Here is a 17684-nt window from a genome sequence, read left to right as displayed (position 1 = left end):
GCACCTTGGGCTAAGCAGTAAAGCCAATAAAGGAAGTTCTTTGTTAGCTTGAAAATGAACTTTGCTCTGTGTTGTAGGAGTTTGGCAGACCAAGATCAGCAGCCGTGAAAAGAGACACTTAAGGAAGGAAAGGCTGAAACAAAAAGGTAAATGTACAGGCTCAGTTTACACACCTGATCTGGCCAGGCTTGTCACCCCTCCTCACTTCCCAGCATCTTTCTGTTTGCTCTATTCCTCATTTGACAGCAAAGTCTTTGCACTTACTGAGGCTATTTACTTTAGAAAAGAGCCTTGGGAGCTCTTACTTGTGAGCTTGCCTTTTACTCCAGGCTCTCATTAAAACACATAGCATTACCTACAGGACTCTGAAAGCAGGTGTCTGTTAGATCTGAGATCTACTAAAGGATTGGTGTTGTGTGGGTTACTTACTTTTGCCTGGCTTGACAGAAGAAATTTTCTGATAATGGATGTATAAAAACCCATGTAATTTGCTCAGTTCCAAACAGGTTCTTTAGTCCAGGCCTGCCCAGAGTAAAGAACTATGACAGGGGGATATACTCTTATCCTAATGAGGTAAAATGAAACAACACTTTCTGCTCACTCCATGTTTTTCCTCTGGGTATTTCAAGGTGTCTGCCATGCACTTATACCTACATACATTTCTACTAATCATGCTATATGTAATAACCACTATATGAAATGGGTCTTGGAATTAAGGCATTGGGAAATGTTTTCATTATCTGTGATAAAATAATCAAAATAACCTCTAAATTTAATATATTACAGTAATATAGCTTATATAGCTAAGATAGGAATTTGGAATTGCAGCTGGATATATATGTGTGAGTTTGTGCACTGTCTGCAATAAGACTGTCTTAAAGTGCTCTCAGATGCTCTATTAAAATTGAAGGGAAAATGAACAGCAAATTTTAATCTGAAAATATACAGACATTTTAGGACTACTTTTTGCTTATTAAATCAAGACCTTGGATTTTTAACTCTTGTATTATCAACAGTTAAATACCTGCATGAATCTCTAAGGGATTAAGATGCTGAGGTCTCTGCTTGCTTTCCAGCAAAGTAGATGGTTCCACATTTCTTTCTTCATGTAAACTGACCTGTTGGCATGGGTGTAACCAGCTGCACAAGCAGAAGGTTAACCATGCCTGGTTTAACTCTAAGGTCGTGCAGGCATTAAGTGCTTTGCTGACCCAGGAAAGGGAGCTCAGTAGATCAAGTCGTAGTTGAAGGACCAGAAGCCCTTGGTGGGATCCTCGAGCCTGGGTTGTCCAGGATGCTGAACCAAGTGATCATGTTAGTATGGGCATTTACAGAGCAGTGAGATGTATTCTAGGAAGAAGGCCTAACCCTGCTAAGTGCGGGTTGCTGTTCCCTATCAAAGGAGAAGCATCAGCATCAGCATTAAGGTGAGTGAAGGTGGAGTTGTTGCCAGCAGTGATCCCCTCTCCACCAGAGCCCCAGGAAAATGCTTTGCTGTTCTGAAGGCTGGAGTCACAAAGTGCTTTAGGAGTCCTTTGAAGCAAAATATGTTGGAGATAATTGTCATTATTTAAAATATCCATATGCCTGGCACTGATTTCTCTAGCAGCCGTGAACTAGCAATATCCAAGATGTTTGCTTTCTTGTTCCTTGGAGGTCCAGCTGTTCTCTTTCTCTCCCTTCACTGCTCTGGGTCTCCAGCTGGACTCTAGAGGCCTTGAACCACCCTTGCACTCAGGAAGGGACATCCAGGGCCTCTGTTGCGCCTTTTTTCTCATATGACCTTCATATTTACTGCCTCAGAGTCCCATCACGGGCACTCTGCTTCACTGCAATTGTATCTGTAAATACTTTCAGTTAGAAATAGCCATTACATCTGACAGGTTTAGAACAGGCTTTGTTCTATTGTTTCTTCAGTAAAAACTCTTCCTTGTAATTAAAAATAATTATGTAATGCTTATTCCCGAGAAGACCCCAGCAGAGCATCCCTGGGTAGCTCAGCGGTTGAGCCAGCCTTTGACTGGGATGAGAAGGGAGCGGTGTGGCCACTCACAGGGGACACCAGTGGTGGTGGAAAAGGTGCTCTCTTTGCCAAGGCAGAGTGTGGGGCCACGCTGAAGGACTCAGGAGCCACACGGGAAGAATCAGTGCCCTCCCGGTCAGAAGAGGATATTTTCTCCAATGTAGGTGAGTGTGGGTGTTCAAGCATTGCCAAGGGAAAGCTTCACAAATTGCTGTTTCCATCAGACATTCATCCTGCACACACAGTGTTGTCCACCCCCCTTGCACCCTGCTAGCTCTCATTTATTTCCCAGCAGTGTGAAAAGAGGGGTCTTTATGGCAGGAATTTCTTGTGTTGTAGACTACCTGCAGGGTGCAAGTTGTTTTCTACCCACAGGTATTTCATGTTTGGCCCCTTGCAACCAAAGCCTTTCCCTCCGAGGTTCTTCTTACATGGGCAGAGTTAGACTGCAGGGTATATATCCACATGTTTCAAAGCACTATGGGGCAGGGTATTCCTAAATAAAAAGCATTTAGTTTTTACTCCATTCTCTGACTAACCAAGCGTGATGGCTGGACTGATTGGTATATAAGGCCATATGATGACTCACCTTCAGTAGCAGTAATCCAGTATTCCGGTGATTCAGAAAATGCTCTTAGGTTGCTCTCACATGAGTTGCCTTCTCTGATAGAGTCCTTCTCTTGCAAAGTATAGGGTCAATAGGGGGAGGACATTAGTACCATTTTTACTCTAATGCTTTCAAAAGGCCAAATTCCAACTGATACTTGATGACAAATTCTGCCAGTAGTGCATAAAGGGGACATCAGTTCAGATGAGTGAGGAATTTAAGTCCAGAGAAGGGCCATGCTGGTGTGACATGCATGTTGAAGGGCTGAGAAGGTGTGCATGGTGATGGAACTGGACACCATAAAGGTGTTTTCTCCTTGCTTGATTCTTGTTCAGCAACAGCAGCGGATGCAGGCTTGGGATGGAGAGAACACAGGCGGCCTGTAATGAGATTGGGAGAGCGAGGTAGAAACTGCTGCCACCAGCTGTGAACATGACATCAGGTTTAGGGTTACTGTTTGTTTGCGTTTTAAATGCAGGAACATGGGATATTGCAGATGTAAAATCCTGTCCTGTGACCTTTGGGACGTTATCAGATCTGTCCAGGGATTTAGGTGAGTGGTCTCTCTTTGGACTTTTATCTGAATTCTTCTATCACTTTCTTAGAAGCTTGGCTTAAAAGGGCTCTCACTGATCACACATGGGTCTTCTACCCTGGAGCCACATTTCATTAGTCACTCTCCCTTGCAGAGCTTGCTTGCATCTGCAATCCAGTATTTTAGAGAGTGACATCATGACCTTTTATTGAGTGCTTTCCAAACTCGTATCTCATCTTGGAATAAATAAAAAAAAATATTGCTTCCCCAGCAAATTCTTTCTGTTGGGTTTACTCACACAGAAGGTTTCTGTTGTGCTGTGATGACCAAAAAATTCCGAGAATTTCAGATTGAGGGAGGGAGCGAACGCCCAGGTTGGAAAAGCTCTGTCAGAGGATGCCTATCCAGCACCTTCCTATCCAGCACAGTGAGGGATTTTCAGGTTGACCCTCTCTGTGAGTGGCTTTGAGAAGGATGGAACATCTACTGGTTCTGCATTAAGTTGATCCTCGTTTCTGGCTTTCACTTTGTATCTCTGCAACTGTCAGTTCTTCTCACTGATTGACTTGGAGCACTCCTGGGTCATACATTCCCTGCCTACCAGAAACTCACATTTGTCTGAAAGTTCAACTGGATCATGAATGCAAAGTCTGGTCCTGAATCTTTGCTAAAGGCAAACATAGATACATCTGTGCACAAAACAGCGTGTGTGGTGTTAGCCTGAATGCTGAAATTAGCATCTAAAGCCAGACATGGCAATCAATATAATATATACTGTATTTAATAATCTGTTTTCCAACACTGCATTAATGGATTGAAGCAGTTCCTAATGTACAAGTAATCAACAGGGAGAAATATTTGTTACCATCTGCATCTATGCAGCAAAAAATCAAGCTGATACTGAACAAAACCAGGGAGTTCTTCAGCTGAAAGGAAGAAAAGAAAGATCAGAGATGTGAAAAAATCTCCCTGATTTATGAAAGATGTGAAGAAAACACTGGTCTGTTATGTACAAGCCTTAGAAAGGGGTTAAGGGGAGTCATTCAGGGAGGTATGTGAATCCTACTGGTTACTTTAGCAGCTGAAAGTAATCATCAAAATTTTTTTTCTTTTTCCCCCAGCAGTTCTCTCATCTCTCTCTTTCATGAAGCAATTAATTTAGTAATTATGGATTTCTATTAGCTTGAGCAGAAACTTTCTCACTGAAGGTGGTGGGAGTTGGAGCTGGATTCACTGCATGTGGCTTTTGTTCTGCAGGAACTATAGCTTCCTTCTTAGGTCCCCAACATTTTATGACTATTGGACTATTGCTAATGTAGTCACTCCTGAGTGAATTGTTTTTAATAACTTATGCATGTAGTGTCCTCGTCCAGCCTTTGTTAATAAATCCACTGCGATGAGCAGCATAGATTAATGTGTGGCTTAAATTACATAACATCTAGGTATTGTGACATAGTGAGCAGATAGAGGCATGATTAATTGGTTTTAATAATGTGAATATACCTATGTGATTATCTTTTAGGTTTGAGGGTTTTTTGGTTTTGTTTTTGTTTTAATTTTTAAAAAGGACACTTTGCTATATGCAGATAACATGAAGAGTAAATCATCTGAGGACAGTCCTTCCAGATGCTGTTGGCACAGCAGCTCGACTTTCCTCCCCACAGACGATGTGTGGCAGGGGCAGGGTATGTCTCTTTGCTCTTTTTCTGTTCAAAGGCAAGTGTACTAATGCTGATACTCTTTTAGTCTGTTTCCCAAGCCTCAGAAATCAGGAGCCACTTCCCATGTGTTGGTCTAGCTTTTGGCAGGTGCCCAGAGCTGCTGTGAGCTCGGTCAGGCAGGAGGCACCCACATGGGACCCTGGAGAAGAGCAAGAACATGCATTTTATTTATGTTTTTCCTCAGAAGATGACAAAAAAGGGACGCAGAAAGTACAGTCTTTTTCAGTGCACACATACTGCTGTGCAAAGTGCAATTAGAGCTCCTGGGCAGCAGGAGCAGCCGTAGGGAGGCTGCCTGCAGGCTTCTGTGGCGGTGTCCTCTCTCTGGCAGTTGCACTGCTATCAGCTGTGGGCAGATAAGCACAGGAACAGGGTTAGCACAGGGCGATCCCTCCCCACACCCTGCAGAGAGCGGGTCAGGGACTTCCTGAGCCAGACGCATCAGGATAGGCTCTGCATTTCAAAAAAACCCTATGTTTAGCAGTCAACTCAGATTACTAAATTTGTGAAATGAGTTCAAAGTTGTGTTTGGTTTTCATAACTGAAGCATTGTGTTTCCCTCCCTCCCGTTGTGTGGTGGGAAGGTGGAGCTAAGTGGCCCTTTTCCAGGCAACTGCAGTCTGGGCTAGGGGAGAGCCATGGAAAGACAGGGTGCTTCTAGAGCTCAGAATACCTTTGCCTAAACTTTAAATTTCCTTGGTAATACCCTGAACACAGATGCAGAATCCACCTCCAGTGCACTGTGGCAATCAGGATTTCAGTCTTTTTATGACTGGTAATGAGGGTTTTTTACTTTCAAAATCTGCTTGAAAGACCAGCGTGGGTCCTGAGTAGCTGGAATAATTTGGCATGAACAGCGTGGGTATTAGATGACCTTTTTCTCTTGACCTTTTGGCCAGGATTGAGAGAAGTATCTATATATACCCCTGTTGTTGGGAGGCCTTTCCCTGCTCTTGCAGGCATGATGGCTGACGAGCGAGCAAACCCCTTCCTACTGTAGCTGCTCTGATTGCTCAACTGTAGGAGAAGCCAGAGTGGTGGAATGCATTAAGGAGAAAAGACTGTGGTTGTCTTGCTTCTCTGCCCAGTGGTAGCTGAGGCTCTGCAGCAGATGCATCATTTTGGCCATGATTTTATAAATAGCACTGTTTGCTTTAAAAAGAATAAAAACAAAAATCCCAACCCCAAGTATTCCCTTCCCTTAGTGCTGTGTTGCTCCAAGAGGGTGCCTGGCCCTTTCCAACTTTGGAGCCCGGCTTGCCTGCGCGGGATGGAGGGAGGCAGCGTGGGCAGCTCATCAGCAGCGTTCCCTTGCACTGCATCTAGCACATGTCAGACTTGGCACACTCTGGGCTTGATCTGCAGTTGCAAAGCCAAGCAGAGCTCTGCTTTTTGAGTGCCATGTCTGTCTGAGAGCAGAACAGATAGGAGCAAATTCAGCAGGTTGCTCCTGCAAACATCTGAACAGAAGCATTTGGAAGGATTATTCTGCCTGCCTTACAGCTTGCTTCTTCGTCCTGGTATTTTTTCTTTCCTTTGAATCATCAGCCTTGATATTGATGCAGGGGAGGGGAGTGTCATGAACATGTATTCCCTGAATTTAGATGAGGTAATGGTTGGCATTAAGGTTGGCGCTGCAGGCAAAATGAGCTCTTTGACAGTCAAACACAGCCTGTTAGCTCTTGCAGGCCTGGAAACTAAAAAAAAAATAAAATAATAATAATAATAAAAAAATCCATTTATAACCTGGATACAAGTTGGGGTCATTTTATCAAATCCAGAGTAGTACATGTATTGAGTCCCTTTGTTCTGTGCTGGTGCAGCCAAAGGAACTGGATGCTGGACTCCTGCTCCTGCCCCAGCCGGTAGAGCTGCCTTGGCCGGCTCCCCACTCCACATCAGGTTATCTTTTTGTAAAGTACCAGCAATAATAACACCATCACTCACAAAAGGCTTGAGTGTTGTCAAAAGGCTAAAGTATTGTCACAACTGAAAGCATATATCCATAGAGGTAGAGAGGGAGCTAGTGGTTAGAGAACTGAATAGTCACTGCGATATGGGAGTGAAAAAAGACTGTCGATCAGCCTGGTTTCCAAACGTTTCTGGGCTCTCAAGTACAAGACAGTCATGGACATACTGGAGCGGGTCCAGCAGAGGCGATCCATGTGTATAAAAACCTGATGAGGTGGTTGCCTATGGTCTGCCCAGAGGGTGGAGAAGAGGCAATGAGTATGAAGTGAACTTCCACTTACAGGCTTTGTTTTTATGGTGAGGATGGTCAGACAACAGAACAGTTTGCCCAGAGAGGTTACGGAGTCTCCACCCTTGAAAATATTCAAAACTCTGATGGCTACATTCCTGAACAACCTGCTACAGCTGAGCCCTTTGTGAGCCATGGGGTTGGGCTAGACAATCTCCAGAGGCCCCTTCCAACCTCATCAATTCTGAAATCCTCATTCTGTCATCAGTCATTTTCTCTACATGTTCAAACAATCAGTCCTTAGCAATCTAAGCCTTCATTGTCTGGGGGCATTCAGTATCTTGGACCTGAAGCCACACGGTCAACACTGATGGCTGCAGTCCCAGCAGTCCCACCAGCAGGTTGAGGTGGCCAGGACTCTTCCACAAGGGAAGGGGGCCCCAAAGTGGGAAGTGTTTTCATCATCATTTTTCCCTGCTCATCATTAGTGTTTGCATACTTCTCATTCCTGCCACAAACAGAAAAGAAAGAGGGCTGAACCTCTTCTGGTCCTGGCATAATTCACTTCATTTTTGAATCCAGAAAGTGCTCTGCTTTTGCCAGGCGTCTTTCTTGCCTCTTCTGCAGGGTTGTTCTGGATCCTCCTGCCTCTGCCTTGGAAGCTTTACTTGCTTATGTTTCCCAATCGTACCTTTGTGCACCTATACCACGTATCTGCCACTGCCCCTTTGGTGACATTTATGTACTTATGCTTTGCTGTCTCACAGAATGCATCATAAGCTGTGGCTGGTTTTGCTGTTACAAAACATGTAACCCATACAGCGCAGTTGGCTGGGCTGTTTTGGAGCACTTGTGTCTGGCTCCAAGGAAAGCGAATACTAATTTTATCCCATGTATCTGCTTCCAAGTGCACTGGACCTGGCCTTTGGCAACAGCACAGGGCAGTCTCAGAAAACCCACATTCTGCTTTGCAAATGCAGCGCTTCATGACCATGAGAGTCGCTTTTTACCTGTGTCTTGGCATCTTCCCAATGAGTCCTTCTTGATTGCCAACACAAATTTTCTCCGGAACCTTAAGAAAGTTCCCATGCCTCTTGACCCTATGTTTCCTGACTCCCATCCTTCCTTCTGTTCTGGGGTTAAAATAAATTTTAATTATTTTGTTTCATGAGAATCAATAGCTTCTTTCCACTAAAAGAAGTCTTCAGTCTGGGATTTGTTAGATACTTTGCCCCTACTGAATTATGAAAGGTGCCAAATGAGGGAATCCTACACCCATCTATTGGTAGCAATAGTTTTGATCTGTAACATAGAAATGCAAGCTTTAGACAGGAAATTATCTATCCATTTGAACTGAGTGGATTACACTTGGACTCCAAGCATAAGAATTTGGGTTAGAACTGTGCTCATTACACAGTCAACTGCCTTTTGCAAAGGGCTGGGTTTTCTACAGCACCCACAGAAAGACTCAATGCCATGGACAATATGCAGCCTACTGAGGGACTGCCCTGCCAGATGAACCTCCCTTAGGTTGCTGCTGACCATATTGAGGGAGAGCGTGCCAAGAGGGATGCTGGAAGATCGGAATCCAAATGTACAACTCTGGATTAGAAAATTTTGAATCCCTATCTCAATGACATAGAGTGAGTTTTGCTGCAGTACTTTCCAGTTTCATTTTCCAGGCCAGATAACAAGAGTCAGCCTGTAGAGTACTGTACTCCACCCTATCTTATCAGCGGGCACAGAGAACTTGCTGACTGTTCCTTTTTGACCAGACCCTGATACTGCGGGGCCCTCCCAGGGTGCAAATGGCTGCTCCTCAGCATTACACAGAGAGAGACTGGAGATCAAGAGCATTCAGGTGCTTGGTGCTGGGATGGACTTTTTGTCTGCAGAGGTGCTGGCAGCGTCCCTGATTTCTGAAGAAACCTTCAACATAGTTCCTTTCAGGATCTAAAAGTGTCTTCATTGCATGGGGTATATGGAAACCACCTTGGCCCTGAAACGCATGCTGTAAATATTTGCTGCCAGCAGAAGAATACAGCTTTGTCTGGGTGGAGTTGCTGGGGGATTGAGGTGGGTTGCAAGCAAGAACCTAGTTGGAAAATGTAACAGCCTTGCTTTTGTAAAAATGAACACCAGGAATTATCAAGATATTGGTCTATATTTGCACCAGGAGAGATATCGCCCCCATTAGTGCTAAGCCCATATGGGGAGCAGGGGGACTTGCTGCTGCATGGCATGTTCCTTTTAGTGTTCCTGTTCACAGAAATTACTGATCAGTTTTAGACTGTGAGAGAATTTCTGACCCAAGGAAAATCAGTTGCTGATTTAAAAATACTAGAGAGTATTCAAAGTTTAAAGGCATTGTGAGACATATCACTGTAGAAGGGAAATACGCTACACAAAAGGAGAGATTTTGAACCAGAGCTTTGGGATAAGAACATTTAATCCGATTTACCCATCAAATCCAGCAAATTTTAAAGAATCTTATATTGCCCTTAATTTTACTCTGAGTTGACTTTAAACATCCTGGGACACAAAGTTTTGGGAAGAGTAATTCTGAGATGTGGCAGAGTCACCACAGTCTGGCCAAGCTTCATTACCACACGTGACAAGGGTGAAGCACGAATGTAAGCCCATTGCAGGCAGATTGCCATTAAAACTATTTTTATGCTTAAAAGTATGTACATTAATGCACTTTTTGAGAAATCAGAAGTTAAATACATGAAAACAACAGTTGTGACTTCCCATGTGTTAAGTTACGGTCTGTTTTGTTTGCACACCCGCGAGAGCATCCACTGGCAGAGCTGCTGCCTTGCAGCTCAGGAGACTGAATTCTATTTTCGACTGGAATTTTACTGGGGAATGTGTTCAAAATTACTTGTTCATATTCCTTTTGAAGAAGGAAAGACTCTCTATGCAGAGGGCATGGATTTTAAACTGAGAAACTTGAGCAATGTTTATAATCATGTTTATAACATTTGGCAGCAAACTGGTCAGAGCAACTTTTTGGAAACAGTTTTCTTTTATCATCCCCAGCATGCTTTTGGTTTTGGCCCTGCTTCAACTAGAAGTTTTTCCATCAGGTTTGGGATTTTTTTAAATTTTTTTATTTTTATTTTAAGACACATAATCAGCTAAGAGTTATTATTATATGCTGTGTTTTTGAAGTCTTTCTCCCTTTTAGGATAAGACTTAGGATTGTTGCATTCAAATCATTAAAAAATAGCCAAGTAACCCTTTCAACGTCTTATGCTGATTTATCTGCTTTTTTGCACCTCGTTCAGTTTGTGTAAAGGAATTAGACTGGTCTGTTTTGCCTTCTTGCCTAAGGATCACTTGCCAGTCCTTTGTGGAGAGGCAGCTGAGGGCTTGCAGCCAGATTTTCAAAGGTACCAGATGCTGAAAGATACAGAAATCTAAAAGATTTTGATAAGATTTTTGCGTAGCCCCCATGACATGGTCAGAGTTGATGCAGAGTAGGTGTTACCTGCTTCATGCCTGTTTAAAGTTGCTTGTTAGGGAAGTTTGGAAAACAGTGCTTAATGGTGCTTTTCTGGTTTACATTCAAAAAAAGAAAATGGAAAAGGAAGATGAAGTCAAGAATGTACTTCGTTTTATTTTTTATAGGAAAGAAAAGACCAGTGAGAGCATTAATGAATGCACAAATCCTTTGCTAATATTACCCTTCCATACAAATAATTGCACAGAGGATGGTGTGTTGCAGTGAGTGGAAGAGCCTGCTGTGCCTGCCAATGTTTCTGGATGTGCTTGAATCCTTCTCCATGGGATTAAAAGAAAATATTTGACCAGCCATGCTATTAGTTTTGTAAAGCTCGTTTTCTTGAAGTGCAGGCTGGCAGGGCTTTTGTTCCTGTACGTGTTTTTCCGCCCTTCTTTAATTTTCTTCCTGTCATGAAGAGTGCAGTCAGTAATTGTGAATTAGTAGTCAATGTGTATGTTTTAGTAATTTTTTAAAATACATTTGTAAATGTCTTGGTACATTTAAGACAGATGCATATATGCGCACCCAATGGCAAGCAGAAAGGTGACAGGTATTCTTTGCAGCATTTGTGCTTCTCATGTGAGGCTGGAGGTAGTGTGGATTTGAACATAACTCATTTGTACACTTGCTTTAATAGATGACCCTTCAGCGTTTGACCTGGACTCTGACTGGAAAGCTCCCATGGAAGAGTGGGGGAACTGGACTGGAGATGAGGAACATCAGACAGGGGAGGAGAAGGAGAAGGTGAGGCAGTGATGTTGATGGCCAAGGGAGACCTGCTCCACTGGGGTCAGTCTTATCCAGGCTGGGGTCTCCAGTCCAGCCCTGGAGCTGGGCTCCTCTGGTTGCAGGGGCTTTCTCACACTGAGAGGAGGTGCTTGGTCTGGTCACTCCCCTGACCTGTCTGAGATAGCTGGAGCTGGGGGACACTTTTGCAGGATGGGCTGGGGGGAGTTGGCTGGTCACTCTGCATGAATGAACTCTTTCTACCACTGCTGACTGTTCCAAACACCTGGGCCTGAAAAGAGGTGTGGAGTCCACAGCTGACACCAGCCTTCTGGGACATATTTATTTAAGTTTGCTGATAAGAGGGTTTGCTGATAGTGCTACAGTGGTAGCTCGGGTAGAGAGGTAGAAGCAGAAGGTTTGCTGTTTAAATGCCTTCTAGAAGCCCACAGAAATATTCCCTTTGGCAGCAGTGGGAAGAGCATGCTGAGCTTTTTGCAAAGAACTGTGTTAATCTCAGGTGTGTACCTTATCCAGAGAGATGCCCTGCTTGTGCGCTGTCAGAACACACTCCTGGAGGTAATTGGTTTTCCTGAAAAAAACCAAGAATTATCTGTGCCATGACTCCTCTTACAACATCTCTGATCCTTTCAGGATTTGCCAAAAGGCAAAGTAGGGATTCGCTTCTGCCCTTCTGGACTTGAAAGCAAAACACAGCGGAAGAAGAAGAAAATGGAAGTGAAGGAAGCAAGGGGTGGATCTGGGCTGAAGCATGTGAGTATTTTTTATTCAAGAGTAGTGTTTGGTTTTCCAAGAACAGAGGGGTATGTCTTCTCTGTTAGGATGTTGTGACCCAAGGGAGACTTTTCTTCCTCTCTATCTTCTGGCTTCCTCTTTTCTTTTCTCCCTGCCTTCCCACAAAAGAAGTGTGAGCACAGTGAACCCCGAGGTTTTGCAACATGGTATTCCCTAATAGATTTGCAAAACAGTTTGATTTTACAGTACAGAGAGTTATGCACTAAACTTGGAATGCCTCTGGCTAAGCATTTTTTCTTCCATGATTAAAGCCAGATGCACTCCAAGTTTAGTGTACAATTGAGCTGTGTTTTATCTGTAGCTGAAGGTCGCCCAGAGATATAAACAGTAATGCAAAGGTGGTTCCTGAAAGTCAGTGAAGATAAAGAGAGGTCAATGTTATACCAGCAAAAAGCTTATTGAGAGAAAAATGTCTCAGAGTGCAACCGAGAAAGGCTGTGGAGGGTGTCAGTTCATTGGGGATGGGAAGTGCAAAGGAACAGGGTGTTGACTGGATTTTGGAGCAGCCCTTGGCTGTAATGTCCTTGCTGTCCTGTGAAATGAGAAATGCAAGGGTGAATCCCACAAAATGTCCTAATTGTATTTCATTCACTTGTCACAGAATATGTTTTTCTGGACTTGTACAGCTTTTTTGTTTTGTTTTGTTTTGATCATTTCTCTTCCTGTCACACCCACTGTGGTCTCTCATGATCCTCAGGACAATTTTGCTCCCTGAACTCCAGATGCTCCCATTTTAAGCAAAAAGGTTTTAACTGACCACAATCCACATAGTCATTAGGCCAGTCCATCAGTTCCCAGAGTGCTGCCAGGCTACTTGCTTTCTTGCACATCCAGTTAGTTGGTTTAGCTTTGTATGTACCTTAATGAATAATCTTAACAGTGCTGCTCAGACTCCTCAGGACAGCATTGCTCTTCTGGCATGTTTATAGTGGGCCAGAAGAAGCTCATGTTGTATCTCAGCCCCAAATGCTTGTGTCTGCTTGCTGTGCAAGCTCATCCTTCAGAGATGGACAAAAAAAAATGAAATTACTTTTGAAGCCAGATCCGCAAAGTTGCTCATCACACTCCTTGTGCTACATCCAGTGTTTCTGTGGACTTTGGACATTTAGCAGACACGAGGCTCATCTTACTCTTCAGTGTCACTACACAATGACAGTACTTCCATCTCAATATTTCTTGCTGTTCTTCCATTCACTGGGGGAAGCAAGGGGAAAAATCATAATTAAAGACAATTTCAACACTATAATCCCCTCTAAAACAAATAAATAGGAGGTAGGTTGAGGACATGCCTCATGTGGAATATTCTAACATGTAAAAATTAATTTGTCCTACAGTTTCTTTAAATGTCCCCCAATAATGACATTTTCTCTCATATTCTGTATTTGCATATATTTCGTTTAACTCGTATGCTTAGTGAAGCATATTGTTTCAATTAAACCCCAGCAAGGTTTGCAAACAAGAATCGAAGAAGGCCCAAGGGACTTGATATCTACAAACTATAGCAGTGATGCGGTCTCTGTTTCCTTCAAAAAATCCTTGGATGTTGCTAATAATTCACCCAGTAATGGTAAGTGATTGTTTTTGCACATCTGATGAATTTTCAGAATAATATGTAATCTGAGAAGTGTTTACAAATGCATTTTAAGTGAATATGCAAAATGCTTCTCCTTTAGCTGTATATGTTAATTCTTTGAGAACCTCTGCATTACTCGGTATTACAGAGGCTTTTCTGTGACAAATACCTGTTCCTGCTCCTCTCAGTTACTGAGCAAAGCTACGATTGCATTTAGTGACAGTAATTTTTTTCAACACAAAACAGAAGGAAACGTGTTTTAGTGAGTCAGAGCCCACTAAAAACATTCAGAGACCTCCCCATGACTTTGGATTACCCTCAAAAGTAGGTGGCCCTTGTCAAACACATCTAAGAACCCTTAAATCCCCTTCATTAGGCAAAAAGCCAACAGTTCTCAGGGATGTGATTGCACATGGAACATTTGTGCACTGGCCCCTGTTGTGTGTATGGCAGGTGTATCTGGAAAAAAGGAGAGGAGGAAGAGGAAGAAAATGAAGAAAGAGACTTGAGGGAATTATGCAGCTGCCAGAGTGACAACCCGATGGGGCAGGCATACTGATGAGCTGCAAGGATTCTGCTTTCTGCGATGCCACACTGAGCCCCAAGCAAAGGGAGACTTCAGGAGACTCCCAGTGAGAGGAAGAGGAGAAGAAGAACAGTGAGCCAGAGAGCATGAGTGTGTGAGAGAACAGAGAGAGTGAGCAGGCTGTGCACAGGAGGTGGTTTTGAAACAGAGTGGCTGTTCAAATGGCTGTTCATTTGCAACTGCTGTTCATTGAGTGGCTGTTCATTGCAAACTGCTGCCCTTGGTCAAAAGGTGTTGAATGGAGTTTGACTGGTTGCATTAGGTCCTTTCAGTTTTTCACTGTCATGTTATTTGTCAACTTGTAGTGTTATATGCCATTGTAGAAATAGTTGGGCTGTACCTGACTGTGATGGTACTTTGGTCCCATGGAGGATCCACCAGCTAGTCTGGCTTACTCTTGCATTTTGGCAGAGGTACTCATCGACAGGCTAGTAATGTACAGAAGGAAGCACTGTTCAGAGACAAGGGGAGAATAACATGGATCATTCTCAAACCTCCTAAATCTTTTTAAATCCTTGTTGGCTGCTATAGTCAGACTTTGCCTCATATCTTGCCATATTTATACTTTTTACCCCACATCAGACTAGCTTGCTCCACAAGGGAACATTTCTAAAGGAGGTTTTAAACTTGTTTGGAAAGCTGGTCTAAGCCTTCTTTTCTCCTTGGATTTCATGGTGGGCTAAATTTTAAAGTCTGTATGTCCAAGCATGTTGCATTCATACTTATAATAGACTGAGGTAACTTTTAAAAACATTTTTCTTCACGTGTTGTTTGGAAGTTTTTATCATTGTGTTACTTGAATATTCTAATATAAACTAAACTTGTGAATGAAATTTTTAAAAATGTCAGTTTAGTATTTATTGACAAGTGTGTATTTCTCCTTGTCAGAGAGCTCACAGTATGGAGGAGAGAATGTGTTACAATTGAATACTGTGGTTTATAAACAATGCTGAGTTGACACCACTAAAAGCAGAAGCCCTTTATCCCTAGAGGATAATGGTGGTAGCTGGGAGGATTTCTTCAGACTTGACCCATCCCAGAAGTGCTGCCTCGAAGGATGAGAGAGTGTTTGTCAAATCTCCATCTGCATTTGACTCTGCCTTTGGAGATGGTGTGGGAAGGTTATGTTACTAATGCATGCTAAATGTGTGCACATTTCTAGGCTTTGGGCTGATGCTGCGAAACTCATTTCACTGGGACACTGAGTAACCAGGGATGTGGCTTTACACTGCCACGGCTGCACTCCTGTTTGCATCATGGAGCCAGAGGAGAGCTCTGTGCTTCTGCCATGGCAGCCACCCTGTCCCTGATCCCGACTCATCTGAGATTTACCTGCAGCTCAATACTTTTACCTTGATGGCCTTCATCTGTTACATAGCTGTCAAAGCAGCCATACCCTTCAGAGAAGCAATTAACCGCAGCAATGTATTTGTGTTTAGAGTTTAGCTACTATATGGTAAAGGGCAGATCTCTTGTGCTGTGATTTTTGGGGTAGTTAGCTGTGTGCCCTGAAATTGAACAGCAGGATTGTTTCAGATTGAACAGCAGGATTGTTTCAGAAAGGCAGAGGAGGGGTAATCTTAACTGATACCATTAGCAGCCCACTGTCTTGGTGTTTGAGTCTCAGTGTAGGAAAATACTGGCAGTGTATGAATGCACTGACTAGACCAAAGGGCTTTTATCTGGAAAGTAACTGGTTTGGAGCAGATGCATAACAAGAAAATACATGGCCTCACTGGAGGAGCCGGTACAGCAAGTTCAAGGGTTTAGATGTGCTAATGAGTATGTGGGTAATAAGCAAAGTTCTGCTATCTCTGCAGCCAATTCATTGACCTCACTGGGGCCAGGATGTTGCCCATGGTCTCTGCTTAGCATTGAATATAACTTCTATAATCCAAAAAAAAAATAAATTCTTCTGCTTTTTTGTCTATATCTGCTTGCAAACTTTTTGATGTCTTTGTAACTATGTTTTATTTCAATGTTTCAGGACTTCAAATGTCACTGGTTTTATAATAAAAAATGAAAAATTTTATCCAAAGCCCCGCACTCTTGAGCAGTTTTATTTAATTCGTATGTGTGTGAGTGAGAGCATGTGTTTTTGGCTAAAACCATTTCATTTTCAAGCTTTTTCAAGGTACTATAAATGTTTTTTAAGAGATTCCCTTCATCTGAACCCTTTTATGTTTAGGAAATCCTCATGACATTCTTCTGTTGTTGGGATGAAAAAAGAATGAAGACCTGTAACACTGCCAAGTTGACTATGGTGCTGATGACAAGCAGCAGCAGATTATATTACCCAGCTTTTTTGTCAAATTCTTCAGTACCTCTCTTACTGACATCAGTGCTATCTGGAGAGCTGCAGTTTTCTTCTGGCTCTGCAGCTTCACAGATGGGAAGCCATCACAGTAATACAGATGGGTTCAATAGTGCTGTTATAGCAGCACATTATTTAATACACTATTCTAATGTAGGCAAAGAAAATACACTCCTACAACTAAATACTCTTGATTGGAGGCTTTGCTAAATAATTGAAAAGCACTCTTCAGGGCAAGCTGGGTGGCAATGTACAGCCTGCCTGTGTGATTCATCTGCTTTGTCAGCACTTGGGAAGGGTATTTTGGGTTCTGCTTGGTTGATATGGCTGTGGTAGTGCCAGAAGCCTTCCCGCACTACACCTCCCAGTGCCACTGCTGCACACGCTCTCAGTGATGAGAAAGTGTTCCAAAGTGAGAGAACTGAGTTTTAAAAAAAAACAAACCCAAACACAAAGCGCTCAGCAACTGCTGTCAGCTTCCATTCTTTCTCTTCCCAGTCCTCAGAAGCTAAAAGACCATCACACAGCTTATCAAACTGCCTTCACAGATGATTTGAAAAGCAGACCTTTGAGTTCCTTACGAAACGCTCCTTCACCACCACATGTTCAGGTTACTCCCTGGTTTCTGTGCTCTTAAAACATGTTTCCCCTTCTCTTCTATGAGGCTGTGCAGATTATCAGCCTGCTCTGCTGATTCTGGCTCCAGGAGGGTTAACTGAATGTGCTAAATGTGCACATTCTCCTAGTCTCTGATCTTTGCTAGCTGGAGTCTAGGGTAAATCCTCAGACAGAAGATTCAACATCCCTCCAACAAGCTGAAGCATTGCTTGAGCTATAGTTGAATGTTATCCCTTAGAAGAGTAAATTGAGAGTAGCCTCTCTGGTCATCCATCAGTGTAGTTTAATTTTCAGTTCATGGGCCAGGTTCAGCTGGCTCCCCCTGCCTTTTCCCTAAGCAATTTATTAGCTGCTTGGGAGGCACATGCCTTAGGAGCAGCCAAAAGCTCTCCCTGTGCCTGCAAATGGCCCAGCAGCTGGAAATCAAGCCTCTCGTGCAGCCATGGTGTGGGAGGTG

At 43.2% G+C, this 17684-nt stretch overlaps 1 protein-coding gene across 1 annotated transcript in view; it reads left to right on the top strand.

Annotated features, from left to right (window-relative positions):
* LOC113946063 (protein LYRIC-like) overlaps positions 1-14442 on the top strand; it is a 28394-nt gene extending 13952 nt beyond the window's left edge. Inside the window, exons 5-12 of the mRNA XM_027640930.1 lie at positions 78-146; positions 1972-2187; positions 3109-3183; positions 4752-4850; positions 11232-11338; positions 11975-12094; positions 13580-13703; positions 14163-14442. Coding sequence (XP_027496731.1) covers positions 78-146; positions 1972-2187; positions 3109-3183; positions 4752-4850; positions 11232-11338; positions 11975-12094; positions 13580-13703; positions 14163-14218 — 866 coding nt within the window. The 3' untranslated portion in view covers positions 14219-14442. The remainder of the gene's footprint in view (positions 1-77; positions 147-1971; positions 2188-3108; positions 3184-4751; positions 4851-11231; positions 11339-11974; positions 12095-13579; positions 13704-14162) is intronic.
* Positions 14443-17684: the final 3242 nt, after the last annotated feature.

Source organism: Corapipo altera, unplaced genomic scaffold (assembly GCF_003945725.1).
Source record: "Corapipo altera isolate COAL_440 unplaced genomic scaffold, ASM394572v1 46, whole genome shotgun sequence".
In the NCBI taxonomy this organism is placed as follows: domain Eukaryota; kingdom Metazoa; phylum Chordata; class Aves; order Passeriformes; family Pipridae; genus Corapipo; species Corapipo altera.
Note: the sequence above shows the minus strand (reverse complement) of the source record. Positions and strands in the feature narration are given on the sequence as shown.